Consider the following 21,050-nt stretch of genomic DNA (forward strand, 5'->3'; position numbering starts at 1 on the left):
AGACCTGTATCTAACCAGCCCTTTTTGAGCAAGGTGAAAGAGTGTGTGATAGTATCCCAGCTGCAGAGGGTCTTGGATTATATGGATTATCTGGACCCTTTTCAATTTGGCTTCCGCCCCAGATATGGGACTGAAACTGCCTTGGATGCTCTAGTGGATGACCTTCGCCGGGAACTAGACAGGGGGAGTGCGTCCCTGTTGGTTCTGCTGGACCTCTTGGCGGCATTCTATACCATCGACCATGGTATCCTTCTGGACCGCCTCTTGAGTTTGGAAATTGGAGGTACTGTGCTGGAGTGGCTCCATTCCTTTCTTGGGGGGAGGGTCCAGAAGGTGGTGCTGGGGGACTACCGTGGCTCCGTGGCCATTGGCCTGTGGGGTCCCGCAGAGTTCGATTTTGTCCCCCATGCTGTTTAACATCTACATGAAGCCACTGGAAGAGGTCACCTGGAGATTTGGACTGAGTTGTCAGCAATATGCAGATGACACTCAGATCTATCTCTCCTTGTCACCTGATCCTAGGGAAGACAATGAATGTCCCAAATTGGGGATTCGAAGCCGTGATGGGTTGGATGTGGGCTAATAAACTGAGATTGAATCCAGACAAGACAGAGGTAATGTTGGTCATTAGGAGAGCCAATTGGGATGAGGTGAGTCTACCTGTTCTAGATGGGGTTGCACTCCTCTTGAAGAAGCAAGTACGCAGCTTGGGGGTATTACTGGACCTGGATCTGCTTCTGGAAGCTCAGGTGGAGGCAGCGGCCAGGGGTGCCTCTGCATGGCTTCGGTTGGTGCACAAGCTGCATCCCTTTCTCAAGAAGGCAGATCTGGCCACAGTTACCCATGCCTTAGTCACGTCACAGCTAGATTACTGTAACACACTCTACGTGGGGGTGCCCTTGAAGAATATCTGGAAACTGCAGCTTGTGCGAAATGCGGCAGCTAGGGTTCTATCCTGGAGATGCCTGGTGTGATCATATCACACCTGTTTTGAAAGAGCTGCACTGGTTACCAGTGTGTTTCCAGGTACAATTCAAGGTGTTGGTTTTGACCTTTAAAGCCCTCATGGTTTGGGCCCAGGATACCTGAGGGGCCGCCTGCTCCCAAGGGTTGCTGCCTGCTTGACGAGATCATCTGAGGGGGCTCTGCTCCGGGTGCCGACAATGAGGGAGGCTCGGCTGTCGTGCACGTGGGACAGGGCCTTCTCTGTTGCTGACCCCAGACTTTGGAATGCTCTCTCAGTGGTCATTCGCTCCTCGGACTCCATCACAGTTTTTAGAAAGTTTGTTAAATATTGGCTTTTTATCCAGGCCTTTACGTGACTGTTCTATTGCTCCTTCTGTATGTACATTTTTTATGTTTGTATTTTATATATTTTAAATCAGATTTGTTTTTCATATTTTTAGCTTAATACTTTTAACTGTCATTTTTATTATATATTTTTTTTAACTTTTGTAAACCGCCTTGGGATTGTTTTTAATGAAAGGTGGTATCTAAATTTAACAATCAAATCAATCAATCAATCAAAATCTTTTCTAGATTTGTGCTCATTCTTCTCTCTCTCTCTACAGTTTGGAGATAAATAGTACCCCAAGGATACCATAAATGTACCAAATCAATGCAGTTTTGAGTAATAAGCACCCCAAGTTACCCAAATACTTTAGAAACCTTGGAGCTGTATTAAGCATGACATCAACTGCACAGTAAAAACACAGCACTTTATTTACTAATCAACCTTTTATGGGAAGGAATAAAATAATAAAGGCGGCACTGGGGTATGTCACCCACAGTGTTATCGGCATAATGTACCCCATCACTTTTAAATATGCAAATACTCAATAAAATGAGTCCAAATACAGTGGCCATGATCCAACTGAAAAAAGGCCCACTGAAACAAATGGCCTTAAGTATCCTAACTCTATAGTGGACTGTGGTCAGGGTCTTCAACTGATGTATTATTTTTCTGGTGTAACTGAGCCTCAGTTAACTCAAATAAATTAGAATATATCTCACTAATGTATTTAAAGGTGTGTTGTCATATACATTTGCATAAATTAAATGAAGATTATAGTAATTCTTAATTGATAATTAGACTCAGAAGTAATCATACCACAAGGAGCCAGTATCAGCCTAGGTTTTCCATCCAACACTTCAGTTTCAAGCTTTAAGCCATCCCTATAAAATAACAAAATGAAATGTTTCCATCATCTTGAACAAAGTATGGAGCATTATTTTTAAATGGCTACAATAAACCAATGGAGTCCTCATCAAAACTGAGACTTCTCACAGAAGTGAGTGTAACTAAACACTAGTTACATTATGCCATCTACGCTCTCTCTCTTTTCTCATTTCTGTTCTTTTCCCATTACCACCACATAATCTAATCATGGATTGCACAGGAGGAGGAATTCATCTCCCTTTGTGGCACAATTCACAATCACAGTGTATGGAAAAGAGCAGTTAGGATGCATGAAATGCACAGATATTAAATGTATTTAGAACTATGCCTTGTAGATATACTCTTTGAGGAGGCAACAGAAGCTGCTTCCTCCTTAATACTAAAGTGACCTCCAATTACAAGTGAATTTTTTTTTTAAGCTAATGGAGAGTGTGGGGATGAGTTCTTATGAATTAAAGTTTTTCTGTTTCATTTTTAGGTTCAGCTCTTTGAATTTATTATTTCATCAGCATAGGTTTTTCACTCTTGGAGTTGCGGACCTATATGGATCATTTTGACCTGAGCAATCCAATGTGTATGCATTTACTGACACACAGACTGATGTAGCTATTTGCATCATATTTATACACACACAGAGATATTTAAAATTAGTATGGTGAGATTCCAGTTTGCTGTTTCATTTTTTTTTTTTTTAGGGCTCTCATCCTCTTTTTGCATTTATTTCTCTTATCAAACCTGAGTCTACATCCTTAAAAAAAATTAAAATGCAGTTGCTTATGCCTTGTCATCGGGAAAGTTGCCTTTAAAAGTCGGGGGTGGGGGGCTGGACAATACATATATAGTAAACACAGACACGTGCTTTACTATATATGTATACAGTACATACATACATAGTTGAAAACATGTACATTGCATGAAACTGGAGGAGGACTACATTTCTGAAAATGTACTGCCTCTTAACCTCATGTTAGATAACATACTAAATCTGCTAACAATATTTACAGCATAGGAATACTTACAAGAAAGGAAATTAAGATAACCTCACAGAGAACCCCAATAACTTTAATAAGAGTATGAAATATGCTTGTATGAAAATACTTTGTATTACTACCCAAACATGCATGGATTAAAACTTTGGCAGGGGTTCTGGGCTGCCCAGCTGACACACTGAAATATTATCATGAAGCTACTCCTAAAAGTTCATAACAGCTGTGATGGAAGCAAGCTTACAAGAAGCCACTTGGTTAGAGTGATGAAGAATGGCAAGCACAGGCAGTGTTCCTTCTAACAGGGATTCCCAGATGCTGTTGATTATAACTCCCATAATCCCCAGCCAAAGGTCATTGCAGATAGGGATGCTTGGAGTTGTAGTGAACAAATTCTGGGAATCCCTGTTAGAGGGAACACTGGCACCAGGAGAACTCTCAGTTCACTTTTTACCGCTCTGTCAAAGAGAAAAATAGAAGCCTTGCCATCCCCACTGTGTTTGCCATTTGAGGTATACACAAGTCTTACTAGTGCTTTCTCCTCCTCCGGCATCCCCCTAGCCATGAAGCAAACACAAATTCTAAGAAGCCTTGATCTGTTGGCTCAAACAAGCAGCTGCTTGTGCTGATCCAATGCTCAGACTCCATAGTGTTGCTGTGGAGTCTATTCAGGAGCCATCCTTGTCTTTCTGTCTCCCAAAGACTTCCAGCCCTACAGGTGAAACTCGGAAAATTAGAATATCGTGCAAAAGTCCATTAATTTCAGTAATGCAAATTAAAAGGTGAAACTGATATATGAGACAGACGCATTACATGCAAAGCGAGATAAGTCAAGCCTTAATTTGTTATAATTGTGATGATCATGGCGTACAGCTCATGAAAACCCCAAATCCACAATCCCAGAAAATTAGAATATTACATGGAACCAAGAAGACAAGGATTGTAGAATAGAACAATATCGGACCTCTGAAAAGTATAAGCATGCATATGTATTCAGTACTTGGTTTGGGCCCCTTTTGCAGCAATTACTGCCTCAATGCGGCGTGGCATGGATGCTATCAGCCTGTGGCACTGATGAGGTGTTATGGAAGACCAGGATGCTTCATTAGCGGCCTTCAGCAATTCTGCATTGTTTGGTCTCATGTCTCTCATCCTTCTCTTGGCAATGCCCCATAGATTCTCTATGGGGTCAGGTTAGGCGAGTTTGCTGGCCAATCAAGCACAGTACACTGTATACTTTTCAGAGGTCCGATATTGTTCTATTCTACAATCCTTGTCTTCTTGGTTCCATGTAATATTCTAATTTTCTGGGATTGTGGATTTGGGGTTTTCATGAGCTGTACGCCATGATCATCACAATTATAACAAATTAAGGCTTGACTTATCTCGCTTTGCATGTAATGCATCTGTCTCATATATCAGTTTCACCTTTTAATTTGCATTACTGAAATTAATGGACTTTTGCACGATATTCTAATTTTCCGAGTTTCACCTGTAGGTGCTCCTGATAATCCATCCCTGTGAGGGGATGAGCTCCAGTTTTCACCAGTGACAATCTTGGAGCAGTATGTCTGCAGTAGCCAACTCACATATGCCACATTTATTTATATGCCATTCTTCTGCCATCGTACTCAGAGCAACTGACAAAATAAAATTAAAGACAAATTTAACAATAAAATAAGAAGCAGATCAAAGTTTCAGAATAAAACAATTCTAAAAGATCTGGTTGAATAAAAATGTCTTCCCCCGGCACTGAAAATAATCCAAATATGCCAGCAGCCAGGTTTCCTTGAGAAGAGAGTTGCACAGATAGGGAGTCAAAACAAAAGAGGCTCTGTTTCTAGTAACCATCTGCCTCACCTCAGATGGCAGGAGGACAGACTCTGAACACTGTCTCCTACTATGATCCTTCAGCCCGGGCAGGTTCATGAGAAAAAATGAGATGTATGTAATAGTCCCAAGCCATTTAGGGCTTTAAAGGTTAAAACTAGCACTCTGAATTGTGCTAAAAAACATAATGCAACCCAGTACAGTTGTCCCCAAACAGATATTATGATACTCTTCATCTGCCCAGTCTCAATAAGCAGCTATGTTTTGAACTAACTGTAGTCTTCAAACACTCTTCAAAAGTAGCCCCACTTATTTTGCATTGCAGTAATTTAGAAGAAATGTTACCAGCACATGGATAACTGTGGCCAGGCCATCTCTGTCTAGGAAGCATGCACTGTGGGCCACTGATGAGAGATGCTTTATGTCACCAAAGCCAATTGGATAGAGCTGGATCTAAGAACAGACCCACCAGTCCTCTAAGCCCTCTAAGAGGGATTTCCAATGTTGTTCACTATAACTCACAGCATCCCCAGCTGCAATGGCCTTTGGCTAGGGATTATGGGAGTTGCAGTCAACAACATCTGAGAATCCCTGTTAGAGGGAACATTGAGACCCACATTGTGGACAATCCTTAAATGGGAGTGCAACACCACTTCCCAGTCCAGAGGAACCACCACACTGACAGCATCTCCATCTTGTCTAGATTGAGCTTCAGTTGTTGTTTTGCATCCAGTCCATTACCTTTTACCAACCGCATGTAATTCAGCATTTCACCTGGATTTAAAGCAAAAGAAAAACAGAGCTGGATGTCATCAGCTGACTGATGATACTGCATTCTAAATCCCTGGATGACCTCAATCAAATCCCTAGATGATCTCACTCCGCGGTTTCATTAAGACGTTGAAAACCACAAAGGATAAGTCCTGGGGAGCACCATAGCATAACCTGAGAAAGAACACTGCTCAGAGCGCCAAAAGAATCCACAGGGTTGCATTCCTTCTCTCTACTGGTACTTATCATTTATCAAGGTAACCCAAACCATTTCCATACCAAACCCAGACCTGAAAGCAGACTGAAATGGATCTAGATACTTTATAGCATCCAAGGCTGTCTAGTGCTATCTGGCCACCACCTGCTCAAGCACATTGCCCAAAAGAGTATACTGACAAGTGATTGATTTTTGGCACATTTCTGCAGGTCCAGCACAGCTTTGTTTTATTTTTCAGGTGTGGCTGCACAACCACCAGCATGGAAAGAATCACCTCCGCATGCAAAAAGTCATTTATAACCCTGAGGATCCAACTGATCAACCCTTCCCCCCTTGATGTAGCGAGGCTTATAAAGCCAAAATAGGCAAGGGTCAAGTGCTGAAGTGGTAAGCTATATATCCCTCTAAGCACCCTATTCACATCATTGGGTTCAGTAACTGAAGGTAAAGGTAAAGTGTGCCATGGAGTCAGTGTCAACTCCTGGTGACCACAGAGCCCTGTTGTTGTCTTCGGTAGATACAGGAAGAGTTTACCATTGCCTCCTCCCATGCACAATGAGATTATGCCTTTCGGCATCTTCCTATATTGCCACTGCCCGATAGAGGTACCAGCGGGGATTCAAACTGGCAACCTCTAGCTTGCTAGGCAAGACATTTCCCGCTGCGCCATTAAGAGACTCATCCAATATCTGATTAGATGGTGCCCTGAATGTATCAATAGACTGTAACGAATAACCTGTGGAGTCCAAGTTGCTATGCAGGCAAGAGATTTTATCCTCAAAGTTCCTAGCAAGCATGTCACAGTGGGTGTCCAAGGATTCTTGATTTCATTCTGAGGGAGAAAGCCTCAAATCATGCAAAATAGTCCTGCTGGATGGCATCACAAGAATGCAATGGTACTAGAGAAGTACTGCTTTTCCACCACCATCACTGCCACAGATTAGACTCCAAGACAAGCTCTTGTGTGTGCCTGGTCATAATCACTTCCGAATTGTCTTCCACATGCTCTCTAGCTGCCTAGGCTCGTGCTACCATTTAATTATTCCCAGATCCTTGGAAAACCAGAGAGCCAAACAAAACTCTATCAAGAGGGAGAGGGTCCTTAGGAACAATCTTGTCAACTGCTCAAGTCATTGCCATAAAAAGTCAAGGCCTTCAAATGGAATGCTACCCTAGTCATGTTAACAGAAATTCAAAGGCCTCCAATAATTCATTTGGATCCATAAACCACTGAGGGGAAAACATTTTAATGATCTCCTACTTCTGGAGAGGGGCAAGGTTGCCGCAAGTCCAAACCTCAACAGAAAGTGGTCTGACCAAAGAGTCAGCCTCCCCACATCTAAGACACCAGACTGCACCAACAGTCAAGACCTGGAGTCACAAAGATACAAATATCAGTTGCCACATCCAGATTTATGGGGAAAGCATTTATTTTTCTCAGCAGGTAGAGAGCTAAGAGAAGTGCCACGTTGTGTCTATAAAATCCAGACATCATGTGCAACCACAGTTAAAACTTCACTCCATGCAAAGTCCCCAAACCTCAGTAGTGCATGCTTCCTCCGACACCCACCTATGTGAGTTGCAGCAGAATTCTACTTCGAGGAGAAGCAACCACTAAGGTGCACTGGAGCTATGTTGTTTATTAGGCCAGAGAGAGAGAGAGAGAGAGAGACTCTGAGCACTAGTGAATTCTACTTCCAATGAAGATTTTCAAACCCTAAGATCGGTCATGACATCCAAAATGACTGATCTCAGTTTATTTTAACCAACTTCTGTAAAATAAACCTAGATCTGAATCCAAGGTTTGAAGTAGGTTTCATTTCCAAATTTATTTTAGGGAGAAAGCTGGTTAGAATAAACCAAGATCAGTTGGTTCAGTCGTCACAACCAATATTGGTTTGTTTTTATCCTCATTTAGAAGTCTGCTGAGGCTCATACAGACAGGTGGGGCGGGGAACACATATTCTTCAAGCTCAGGGATTAGGGTTGTGCATGGTCTGGAGTCCCCCCCCGGTCCGGCACGGGGGCGACTGTAACTTTAAGTGGGGTGGTGGTGGTAGTACTTACCACCCCCCGCCGCTCTTCCCCCTCCGGCGCTGGTCCTTTGAAAAATCTTCTTGGGGTGGCAGAGTTCCTCCCTGCCGCCCCTGCCCCCGTCATTCCTTAAGGTGCAAAAGAGACGCGCGCTAGCGGCGCGCATGCGCCCTGCGTGGTGCGCGCACTCATCTCTGACACTGCCGCGCGTGCGCTGCGTGCCGCTATCGCTCATCTCTTTTGCACCTTAAGGAACGACGGGGACGGGGCGGCAGGGAGGAACTCTGCCGCCCCAAGAAGATTTTTCAGAGGACCAGCGCAGGAGGGGGAAGAGCGGCGGGGGGTGGTAAGTACTACAACCCCCCCACTTAAAGTTACAGTCCCCCGCCCATCCGGACCGCCAGACCGGTCCAGAGGTCATTCCAATGGCGCCGGACCAAAACCATGCACACCCCTATCAGGGATGTCATGCAGAACCAAGATCTAACCGTAGTTCTAATGTTGTCTGAACTGGTCCACAATCTTGGCTCTGGTAACATCCAAAAGCTACAAGTGTACTACTCTATCCTTTACAAAATCTTTGGAGAAATCATGGGCTACATCTCATTTATATACACTCCAAAGTTTACACTAGTGATTCTATGGGGATGCAAGTAGAATATTTTTATTCTGTAGAATAAAGGGATTTATTTCTATTTAAGCTTTGAGCTTTTATTTTTAAAAAAGAGAAAAATACTAACAAAGCATTCAACTACCTAATAGCAGGTTATTATATTAATGAATTCTAGTTTTATACCTCTTGCCATCAGTAAGTGAAACTTGCCACACCGAGATAAATTCTTTACCTTTTAATAACTGCTGATTCCGAAGATGTTAAAGGCAACCAGTTCAAAAGTTGGCAACCCAGCTTATAACGATCACATTACAGCCTCAGAGTTAGGCATGCTTAAACAGACTGATTTCAATTGATTTCAGCAAGTCTAACTATGTGCTGAATTGTGGCCAGATCAGGTATAAATCTAGAAGCTTGTTCGCACAGGTTATTTATTAATTTACTTAAAAATTTCTAGGAAGATCTGCTAGGAACATTACAAAGAACAAGACTGCAAAGCACTTTTCAAGAAAACAAAAATATGGTGGTTTGGGGGTTTTTTTAAGCTAGCAAACCAGGAGAGCTTGAAGATGATAAACACGCTGCTCAGATATACAGATGCCGACATGCATTATCTAGTTATACCGTTCTCAGGTCTTCAAAGTTCTTAGGAAGCCCCCAAGGATAAGCACAGCAGGCTGCTGCATCTGGTAAGATCCAGCGTTCTAGCTTCCATGTGAGGGGATTTCACTTCAAGCCGTCGCACTGCTATGAAGGAAATCTCTAGCTATAACAATGGGGGACGTCTACATCACACACACGCCGCCAGTGGCTCCCAACACGCAAACAGAAGAAATTTATCCAAGCACGTCCCCGCTTCCTTACCCCAGATTCATAGCTCTCCCTCGACTCTGTAGTACGCAGACACAGAAACTCAGCAACCAGCACTTAGGAGCAAGGGCAGCAGGAAAAGGAGGAGGAGAACCGGGCAGACCTGGGGGATGCCGAGGCTGTAGCGATCTCTGCTTAATGTGTGTACGTCGGTTGCTGCTACCGCACAATGAAAGGGGAGCTGATAGGACTGCCGAGGGCCCCGTCCCTTCACCAATGAGCTCCGCTCACACTGAGCGGGTGGCAGGGCTTGTCTGCGAAGCATTGTGGGAATTGGAGTCCAGCCCGAAGCCTATGCCTTCCCCCCCGCCCCCCCTCCCTCTTTTCTGCTTTCCGGACTCCTTCCCTCACCCCACACGATCCCGCTGTCAAGTGGCGCGCGCGCCGTTCCCTGACGGATGAGCGGGAAGGGGAATGGAGAAAGCCAAGAGAGCCGTTAGAGACTCGTCTCGAGATGTGGCTGAACGTTCCTTTCATGGCGGGCTCGGGCAGGGGTCGTTTCTGTATATGAGCAATTCATGCCTTATCCAAGAGTGTTAATTTGACCGTTGTCTCTCAAGGATGATGTCACCGTCTTATTGAGCCGTTTGGGTAGGCAAGCTAACAATCTAAACAAGTGACACCTCTGCTGGTTATTTATAGGCAAAGTTTTGGAAAGACTTCGTTGCCTATGGCTGAAAATTCACAAAATGCAGAAGGAAGCCCAGCCTAACAATGATATGATATTTAATGCCATGGTTGTCTTATGCCAAAGAAGTGGTAAACCGCGTGGAATTGTTTGATAAAGTATCATTTAAATGAGTAAAACCACTACTTCTTAGGCAGCACCAAGAAGTTCCACGGATCATTGCACCGAATTTAGCACTGAGCAACTTTGTAAAATATCCTTAGAAAAACAAAATTAAGCGGGGAGTGGCATCAGATGGATGGCTAAGGCCCAAGTTCTCTCAGGTCAGTGAAGTGGCCAAAATACTAATATTTCAGCATATTTCAAGAAATGTAAATAGGCAAATCAAACAAGGACAGGCTTAAGAAGAGGAAAGTCTTGGGAGAAGATCTGAAACCTTCCTGTTCCAGTCCATTCTGAGAGATCTGGGTTCCTCCCAGATTTATTGTCCTGGGCAGACAAGATGGCTGGAAGGGTGAACCTGAGCCAGAGCAGCAACTTCATAAGCATATAGAAAACATACAGAAGAAAGAAATGTGTATGTGTCACAACACAATTGTGGATAGAATCCAGTCTTTGCTTAGCCCCCTTAGTGAGCAGTTCACAGAAGTAAGTACTTGAAAATAAGGCTATGGAATTAGGTCTTTCTTGCAAATGGAGGTGCAGTGGCTGTGTAAGAGAGAACTTGATTTTACACTTAAAATGGGGAACATTAAATAAATAAATAAACCTAGAAAACAAGCAAAAATTGAATTGCCTACACTTTTGTGCTTTTGCAGAGCCCAATGTGAGGGATGTCTAGAATTATTTATATTAATATCAATGCTAACACAATGTAGCCTCAATGGTAAAGTTGGCTTACAGAGTAGTCTCTCCACCTCTCAAGACCAACCCCTACCCTAGGGACATAAATAATAACATACTCCCTTCCTGGATGTGTGTACTGGGGACAAAACTCTGAAAGAATCAAGCATTAGTGGGGTTCTTTCAAGTACCAAAATTGCCCCATCACAGTGTTCCAAGTCATAGCACCAGAAACTCTGTGGCGGCAGGGAAATGAAAGAGATCACAGAGGTTTTTGTGTTGGCAAGAGTCAAGTACCACTGGGGTCCCCACTTCTGTCTCATTGTTATATATGGTGGCTCACTGTTCTCAGTTAAAGAACTTAAAGAGGGCCATGCCCTGTTAGTGGCATTAGGGCTAGCTCACGAGAACATCTGATGAAAAGTAGTGAGAAGACAGAAAAAGGGAAATAAGCCAAGTTGGGAGACGTATCACTCGGATCCAGAGAGCCTGATGGGCCAATATAATGTTTGTCCACAGTTCCCAACATTGTTGTTGTTGTTTTTGTTCTTGCATGGCAAGCAGATATGTACATAATGATGGGAATGGGGGTGCATAGATGGATGTGTATGTGTTGCAATTGGAATTGTTTTTTGTTTTCTTTTTAAAGATTCAGCTATCTGTTGTGACCAGCACATTGGTACATCTATTGGTGGAGTCTTTGCCTTACTGCAATCAGTTCTGTCTATTAACAACAAATATTCCTGAGGGGATCAAGTTACTTACATTAAAATGCAGTAGCCTAGGTAATCTGATAAAAAGACTTGAGATTAAATCAAGTATTACTGAAAGAACAGGCAGGAATTGTACTGTTTCAGAAAACCCACATGAAATCAGGCTCACCACTCTTAAAAAGAATATGGTAAACTGAGTTAGACCATTGATTCACCTAGCTCAGTATTGTCACCTGCTGAGCAAAGGGACACCTTCTAAAGTGGCGATTCTCTTATATTTAGCAGGGGGAGAGCAACTGGCCCTATCCAGCCCCAGCACAGCATCCCTCCAGGGACTGTTGCTGGTATCTGCCTTATGTTTCTTTTTAGAATGCGAGCCCCTTGGAGACAGGGGGCCATTTTATTTATGTGTTTATTTTTCTATGTAAACCACTTCGAGAACTTTGGTTGAAGAGTGGTATATAAATATCTGTAGTAGTAGTGGTGGTGGTGTCTGTACCAACTAGCAGTGATTCTCCAAGGTTCAGGCAGGAGTCTCTCCCAGTCCTACCTGGAAATACTAGGGTTCGCACCTGAGACCTTCTGCATGCAAAACAGATACTCTACCACTGAGCTACAGCTCCATCCCCTAAGGGGAATATCATAGAGACAGAGTGCATATGTAGTCACCCATCCAAATGCAAATTAGGGCAGACACTGATTAGCAAAGAGGAGAATGTATGTTCTCCACGCCAGACCGGCTCTCCTGCCTTGTTTAAAGAACAATTCATGATGACAGGTTTATCCAAAGCTAGGAGAGTTGTGATTTTGCTTCCTAAGAGCCTTGCTTTCACAATCTTAGATTCTCAAGTTGATCCTAAGGGCCACTTTGTTTTTATTAAGAGCTTGTGGATGGATAAACACATCACCATATGCTCAGTTTAGGCCTCTAATGTACTAAATCCAGAATTTATCACAGAATTTATCACATTTTTGTCCACTGTGCCAGCTAAATTGCAATGTTTGAAGGAGATAGGATTTTAGGAGGAGACGTGACTGCTGATAGGTCCCTCACTCCTATAACATCAGAGTATTCATTCTGTATCTCTGTTAGCAGACATATAGTCTCGTAGATAATTGGAGGATGCTGAACCCAAGGGCTAGAGATTGTACATTACTTTATCCTAGGCACAAAATATATTCTAGGCTAGACTATATCTTGACTATTTCTAATCTGATGCACTTAGTATTATCAAACACTGGACCAATAGTTTGGTCTGTTTATGCCTGGGTAACCTGTCACTCATTCCAAAAAACAAAAAGATCACAAGGGTGCAAACTGGAGATTTAATAACTCATTATTATTGAATGACACTGTGGAAAAGGATATATCGATATCAAACACCATATCAGATTATTCGCCCCAGAACTCCTCCCGCAGTGTGTCTCAGGCAGTAGTTAGCAGTGGTCAGAGCAAAGTGTATAAACTCTACTTCCTTTTGGGGGGGAAAGAAAGCAAAAAGAAATAGCATTTATTCTGGTTAATATTTAGAATAAATATTAAGCATAAGCATAAACTTCATGAGTAACAATGTGTATAAAATACAAGTTAAAATGAGTAAAGATGGACAATGAGTAAAGATGGCCCTATCCACCCCCAGTACAGTACTTCCAGTGACTGTTGCTGGTGTGTGTCCTATGTTTCTTTTTAGAATGTGAGCCCTTTGGGGACAGGGAGCCATCTTATTTGTTTTATTTCTCTTTGTAAACCGCCCTGAGCCATTTTTGGAAGGGCGGTATAGAAATTGAATTAATAATAATAATAATAATAATAATAATAATTTTGCAAGTAAATAAAATCTGGAGGGCACATATATAACCAGAACAAAACTTACATGAAAGAGGAAAGAGGGCTAGTAGATTTTTGGCCAAGCAGTTGTCTACAAAGTTGAGATCCAGTATTGTCGCTCAAATTAAGTCACCTTACTCCTTTACATTGATCAAGGCAAAAGACATATCTGTTTAATTTGCTGAGTATTATGCTGGTTTATATTCAACAGATTCACCTGCACAATGAGGTAGTTGAATTCTTAGATGCCAGTTCACCTAAACAACTTTTGGACGACCAGAAGGGAATACCTTGATAAACTAGTTACAGAAGAAAAACTCAAAATGGCTGTCAAGAACATTAAAAATAATAAAATCCCAAGATGTGATGGGGTATATTTAGAGTGGTATAAGAAATTCTAAAATATGCTTAGCTAACAGTTGGTAATCTTATTTAACAAAGTGCTAGTAGATGGGGGTCTATTAACTAAAGACTTATATTTCTCCCCAAGCTGGATAGAGAAAAATTGAATCCTACTGCCCTATATTGCTACTTAACCAAGATATGCCAGAGAGACTGAATTATATACTGTAGTAGGGTAGTAAGGTACTATATCCATCCATCAGGCCCATTGCCTATCTAGTCTAGCATCTTGTTTCATACAGTGGCACCAGATGCATCTGGGAAGCCCATAGGAAACAGCTGAGGGCGTGCTTTCCTGCTGTTGCTCCCCTGCAACTGGTATTTAGAGGCATCTTGCTCCTAAGACTGGGGGTGGCCTATAGCCCTCAGACTAGTAGTCATTGACAGACTTGTCCACCATGAATTTATCTAAGCTCTTCTTCAAGCCATCCAGGCTGGTGGCTGTTACCACATCTTTTGGCAGAGAATTCCATTGGTTAATTATGCATTGTGTGAAAAAGTACTTCCTTTTGTTGGACATAAATTTCTTGGTAATCAGTTTCATGGAATGACCCCTCATTCTAGAGTTATGCTAGAAGGAGAAAAATGTCTCTCTCCACACCATGCTTAATTTTAGAGGTCATCTCTATCATGTTTCCCCTCAGTCATCTTTTTTCTAGACTAAAAAGCCCCAGGTTTTGTAGCCTTACCTCTTAAGGAAGGTGCTCTAGGCCCCTAATCATCTCGGTTGCCCTCTTCTGTACCATCTCCAGTTCTATAATGTCCTTTTTGAGGTATGGTGACCAGAACTGTACGCAGTACTCCAGGTCTGCTCAACATACTCCCTCCCAGCTGTTTTTGGATTACAACTCCCATAATCCCCAGCCACAGTGGCCAATAGCCAGGGGTTATGGGAGTTGTAGACAAACATCGGGGCCCAGGAGTGACTCAGAATTCCCTGCTTTCCACCTGACCAGGGAGGTCATCCCTGGCCCTATAAGGGACACTGCCTCCACCCTCAGCCTACAGGAAGCCCTGCAGCAGAGGGAGAGACCACTTGCTTCCCAGACAGCCCCCAGAGTGAGAGTCTGGTGTTCTCTGTCTGCTGCTGTTGTTGTTGAGTGCCTGCCTGCAGGAGAGGAAGAGGGTGAGACCATCTACCAGCCCCCTGCCTGACCTGTCAGATGGTGGCCTCTGGCAGTGGCTGCTTTGCAGGATCGGGGCCCAGGAGTGACTCAGCAGTCCCTGCTTTCCACCTGACCAGGGAGGTCATCTCTGGCCCTATAAGGGACGCTGTGTATGGCAGCAGGCCATCAGCCCTTTGGGGGAGCCACTTTAGGGGACAGTGAGGGTGAGGGCCAGGTATTTTGTATGTGGTGGGCATTTAATAATGGGGTTTCTGTTTTAATTTGTCCTGGGAGGGGATCTTTTATAATGTGTCTGGGCTTACCTGGAGATGGGGAGACAGGGGCGTGTCCACCGACTGGGGCAACAATTCCAGTGGTGGTGGGGAACAGAAGAAGTAACATTGGCAGGACAGTGGACCATTACAAGGGAAGGGGACATCAGAATTTAATAGCTGTTTCCCCTTCCGACTGTCCTGCCAGCTCTTTGACCTTGGGGAGCAGTGCCGACCACCCTTGGAACCTCACCGTGATCCTCTGTAATGCCAGGTCGATCCAGAACTAATCAGAAACCATCTATGATTTGATTCTGGATGAAGGCACCAACCTGGTATGTATTACAGAGACCTGGTTTGGGGAGGCTGTGGGCCCAGTGTGGTCCCAGGTTCTCCCTGCAGGGTACTCTGTTGAGGAGCAGGTGAGGGATGGGGGCGGGGTGGTGGAGTGGCTGTGGTCCATCTCCCTAACCAGGATCCTGTTAGAGTGTCAGACCATATCGAATGTGTGTACTTAAGTTTGGGGAGCAGGGATAGACTGGGGCTTCTGTTGGTGTACTGATCACCCCGCTGCTCAACAGAGTCACTAGCTGAGCTGACGGACTTAGTCTCGGGTTTGGTGTTGGAGACCCCTAGGCTTGTGGTACTGGGGGACTTCAATGTTCATTTCAGGACCAATTTGTCCGGGGCAGCTCAGGAGTTCATAGCGGCCATGATGACTATGGGCCTATCTCAAGTGTTCTCGGGACTGACACACATTGCAGGTCACATGCTTGATTTGGTCTTTCACTCTGATGAGGGTGGTGTTCCGTGGGTGGGGTCTCCTGTGATTTCCCCATTGTCATGGACAGATCACCATCTGGTTAAGGTGGGACTCATAGTCACACCCCACCTTTGCAGGGGTGAGGGACCTATTAGGATGGTCTGCCCAAGAAGGTTATTGGATCCAGTAGGATTTCAAGAAGCCTTGGAGGGATTTAGTGTTGGCTCTGCCGGTGATCCCGTTGATGCCCTGGTGGAGAATTGGAACAGCAAACTCACCGGGGCAGTAGCCATGATCACTCCTAAGTGTCATCTCCGACCCGCTTCAAAATTGGCCCCTTGGTATACAGAAGAACTAAGGGGGCTGAAGTGACGAGGTAGACAACTGGGGCTCAGAAAGACTCAGCTTGAATCCGACAGATTGCAACATAGAGCTCATTTGAAAATCTATGCTCAGGCAATACGTGCAGCAAAGAAGTGATTCTTTTCTGCTCGTATTGCATCCGCACATTCATGTCCAGCAGAGTTGTTCAGGGTTGTGAGAGACTAGTATGTGCCCCTCCTCACTTGAATCAGAATCTGGAACCATCGATTACCCGCTGTGATGTGCTTAATGAATTCTTTATGGGGGGAAATCTCTCATATCCGGGCTGACTTAGATCGACTTAGTCTCCACAATTACTTCAGTGTCTGATGTGGAGGTGTCCAGTGACTGCTCTTATGTAGTTAGGTTGGATCAGTTCCAGTTTGTGACTCCTGAGAATGTGGACAAGCTGATTGGAGTGGTGCGGCCCACCACCTATCATCTTGACCCTTGCCCGACATGGCTTACACTATCTGGCAGGGTGGTTGTTGTAGAAGACCTGGTAGAGATTATAAATGTGTCTCTGAGGGAAGGTAGGATGCCTCCTAGTCTTAAGGAGGCAATTATTAGACTGCTTATAAGAAGCCTACCTTGGATCCCTCAGAGCTGAGAAGCTACAGGCCTGTTTCCAACCTTCCATGGGTGGGCAAGGTAATTGAGAGGGTGGTGGCCTCCCAGCTCCAGTCAGTTTTGGAGGAAACAGATTATCTAGACCCATTTCAAACTGGCTTCCGAGCTGGCTATGGGGTGGAGACTGCCTTGGTCGGCCTGATGAATGATCTCCAACTGGGAATTGACAGAGGAAGTGTGACTCTGTTGGTCCTTTTGGACCTCTCAGCAGCTTTCGATACTATCGACCATAGTATCCTTCTGGAGCGTCTGAGGGGGTTGGGAGCGAGAAGCACTGCTCTGTGGTGGTTCCACTCCTACCTCTCGGGCAGGTTCCAGTTGGTGTCCCTTGGAGACTGTTGTTCTTCAAAATCTGAACATTTGTATGGTGTCCCTCAGGGCTCTGTATTCTCTCCGATGCTGTTTAACATCTACATGAAACTGCTGGGAGAGGTCATCAGGAGATTTGGTGCAGGATGTTATCAGTATGCTGATGACACCCAAATCTATTTCTCCATGTCAGCATAATCAGGAGAGGGCATAACTTCCCTAAAAGCCAGCCTGGAGTTGGTGATGGGCAGGATGAGGGATAACAAACTGAGACTGAATCCAGATAAGACGGAGGTACTCATTGTGCAGGGTTGAAACTCGGGAGAGGATTTTGATCTGCTTGTTCTGGATGCGATCACACTTCCCCAGAAGGAACAGGTATGCAGTCTGGGGGTGCTTCTGGATCAGTCTCTCCCTGGTGTCCCAGGTTGAGGCAGTGGCCAGAGGTGCCTTCTATCAGCTTCGGCTGATATGGCAGTTGCATCCGTTTCTTGAGATAGATGACCTCAAAACAGTGGTACATCTGCTGGTAACCTCCAGACTGGATTACTGTAATGCGCTTTATGTGGGGCTGCCCTTCTATGTAGCCCGGAAACTACAGTTGATTCAGAATGCGGCAGCCAGGCTGGTCTCTGGATCATCTAGGAAAGACCATATTACTCCTGTATTGAAGGAGTTACGCTGGCTGCTGATATGTTTCTGGGCAAAATACAAGGTGTTAGTTATAACTTATAAAGCCCTAAACAGCTTAGGCCCTGGGTATTTAAGAGAACATCTTCTTCGTTATGAACCCCACCTCCTATTGAGATCATCAGGAAAGGTCCGTCTGCATTTGCCACTAGCTCATCTGGTGGCTACTCAGGAACGGGCCTTCTCCGTTGCTGCCCTGAGGCTTTGGAATGCGCTCCCTAGTGAAATAAGAGCCTCCCCATCTCTGGAAATTTTTAAAAAGTCTTTAAAGATGCATCTGTTCACCCAGGCTTTTAACTGATACTGTTTTGATTTTTAAAAATATTTTAGAGCATTGTTTTAAAAAATTTTAATTGTTGTGTTTTAAATTTCTTGGTTTTGTTTTTAACTGATGTTTTAATGTTGTTTTTATCTTGTTGTAAACCTCCCAGAGATGTAAGTTTTAGGCAGTATAAAAATATGTAAAATGTAAAATAAAAATAAATAAAATAAACATCAGTATGAGGGCTGAAGTTGAGCAGCCCTGCAGTACTCCAATTGTGGTTACACTATAGATTTGTATAAGGGCATTATAATATTAGGATTTTTATTTTCAGTCCCCTTCTTAATTATTCCTAGCATGGAATTTGCCTTTTTCACAGCTGCCACAAACTGATTCAACACTTTTAATGAGCTGCCCACTATGACTCCTGTTCATTCACTGACTGCTCAGACCCCATCAGCATATATGTAAAGTTGGGGGGTTTTTTGCCCCAGTATATATCACTTTGCACTTGTTTACATTGAACCACATCTGCCATTTTGTCACCCACTCCCCCAGTATGGAGAGATTTTTTTGGAGATCTTTGCAATCTCATTTGGATTTCAATATCCTAAACAGTTTGGTGTCATCTGCAAATTTGGCCACCTTGCTGCTTTAGATCATTTATGAATAAATTAAAAAGCACCGGTCCCAGTACAGATCTCTGGGGAACCCCACTTCTTACTTCCCTCCATTCAGAGAACTGTCCATGTATAACTACCCTCTATTTCTTGTTCTTCAACCAGTTACCAGTTACCACCCACACACAAACCTGTCCCCTTATCCCAAGACTGCTAAATTTTCTCAAGAGACTTTGATGAGAAACTTTGTCAAAAGCTTTGAAAGTCCAAGTATACTATGTCAACTGGATCACATTTATTCACACGCCTGTTGACACTCTCAAAGAAGTCCAAAAGGTTGGTGAGGCAAGATTTATTTTTGCAGAAGCCATTCTGGTTATCCTTCAGCAGGGCCTGTTCTTCTATATACTCACTTTTATCTTTGAGAATACTTTCCTTCAATTTACCCAGCACAGACAATAAGCTAACCGGTCTGTAATTTCCCAAATCCACCTGGATCGCTTTTTGAACATCAGTGTTACATTGGCTACTTTCCAGACCTCTGGTACAGAGGCTGATTGTAGGGATAAGTTACATATTTTTGCAAGGATGTTGGCAATTTCACCATTGAATTCTTTAAGGACCCTCGGGTGGATGCCATCTGGCCCTGGAAATTTGTGTATTTTTAATTTTTTCTAGACAGTTTAGAACATCATCTCTTTTCACCTCTATCTGACACAGTTCTTTAACCTCTGTCCCTGAGAAACTCTGTTCAGGCACAGGTATACGCTCATTATCATCTGTCAGAGACAGATGCAAAGAACTCATTTAGCTTTTCTGCAATCTCCATATCCTCCGTAATAATCCCTTTCACTCCTTCACCATCTAACAGACCAATTGCTCCCTGGCAGGTTCCCTGCTTCTGATATATTTAAAGAAGTTTTTGTTATTCTCCTTATTTTTTTTAGCTAAATGTTTCTCAAACTTTCTTTTCGCCTCCCTTATTGTCTCCTTGCATTTCTTTTGCCAGTGTATGTGTTCATTTCTGTTCTCTCCATTTGGGCAGGCCTTCCAATTTCTTTATTGACTTTACTTATTAGCCATGCTGGCATCCTTCTGGACTTCGTGGTACCTTTCCTCCTTTTTCGTATACATTCAAACTTGACTTTTAGTGCTGTGGTGCATAACCTGCATGCATTTTGGAGCGAAGTGAATCTCTTGATTTTTCCTTTTAGTTATCTTTCCACCAAACTCCTCATTTTAGAGAAGTTTCCTCTTCTGAACATCAAAGTGTCTGTGTTAAGACTCACTTGGCGCCTTTCTCCTCACATATATGCTGAATTTGATCACATGATGGTTACTGTTCCCTAAAGATTCCACACAGTAGTTGCCGGTGCAGGCGCCACCAGAGGGATGGTGAGAGGCCCCTTTAAGCATACACTAGAAGGTGATTACTCCCTTCCAGCAGCACTTGCAAGCTTCTTTGAGCTGCAATGCACCTCCCAGCACTCCCTGCAGCAGGGAACCGGCTCCGTACCTCACCTGGCTTCCACAGAGCTGATTCCCCGCCGGTGGCCAGGTGAGTGGCGGAGCCGATCCCCTGCTGCAGGGAGTTCTGGGTGGCACACTGCTGCTCAGAGCAGGTTGCAGGTGCTGCCGGAGCAGAGGTAAGCACCTTCTAATTTATTCTTAAATTGATGTCATCCATTATTATCCAAACCGAAGTGAATTCATCCTGGGCAGGAAATTGTCAGTGCTATAATCTAGTGGTTGAAGCATGCTCTTAAATAAGCATTATGATTTAACAGACTCCATTGTATGTGGAGAAACTCCCTACACATTCATTTGGATCCCAATGAGCCATATGTACATTTTCTCAAACTTATTTTAAGTTTTTTCTAAGAGGTTTTCTCAAAGTCTTCTTTTAATGCGTGAAAACCAGAACTAGCAGACATTTTGATGTAACACATCTGCTTCAGTGCTATATACTTGTGGTTGAAGCATGCTCTTAAATAAGCATTATGATTGACTCAGCAAACTGTCAGTTTTCTGAATCATGATGCTCATGCTTCAACCACTAGTGTATAGCACTGAAGCTGATGTGTTACATCAAAACGTTTGCTAGTTCTGGACATCTGTTTT

At 43.7% G+C, this 21,050-nt stretch overlaps 2 protein-coding genes across 9 annotated transcripts in view; one reads left to right on the forward strand and one right to left on the reverse strand.

Annotated features, from left to right (window-relative positions):
- CCDC66 (coiled-coil domain containing 66) overlaps positions 1–9,822 on the reverse strand; it is an 82,564-nt gene extending 72,742 nt beyond the window's left edge. For 3 of the 7 annotated variants that reach the window (XM_053296304.1, XM_053296300.1, XM_053296299.1), the window contains exons 1-2: positions 9,495–9,821; positions 2,111–2,175 (exon numbers count right to left, since the gene is read on the reverse strand). In XM_053296304.1, the coding sequence (XP_053152279.1) occupies positions 2,111–2,175; positions 9,495–9,505 (76 nt within the window). In that variant the 5' untranslated portion in view covers positions 9,506–9,821. Of the gene's footprint in view, positions 1–2,110; positions 2,176–9,494 lie in introns of all 7 variants that reach the window. The other 4 variants (XM_053296302.1, XM_053296298.1, XM_053296301.1 and 1 more) reach the window with 3 other exon arrangements.
- ERC2 (ELKS/RAB6-interacting/CAST family member 2) overlaps positions 9,554–21,050 on the forward strand; it is a 1,070,068-nt gene continuing 1,058,571 nt past the window's right edge. Inside the window, exon 1 of one of the 2 annotated variants that reach the window (XR_008316192.1) lies at positions 9,554–10,776. The gene's annotated coding sequence lies outside the window, so the exon portion shown is untranslated. The remainder of the gene's footprint in view (positions 10,777–21,050) is intronic. The other variant, XR_008316193.1, reaches the window with a different exon arrangement.

The sequence above is a fragment of the Hemicordylus capensis genome, chromosome 2 (assembly GCF_027244095.1).
Source record: "Hemicordylus capensis ecotype Gifberg chromosome 2, rHemCap1.1.pri, whole genome shotgun sequence".
Lineage (NCBI taxonomy): Eukaryota > Metazoa > Chordata > Lepidosauria > Squamata > Cordylidae > Hemicordylus > Hemicordylus capensis.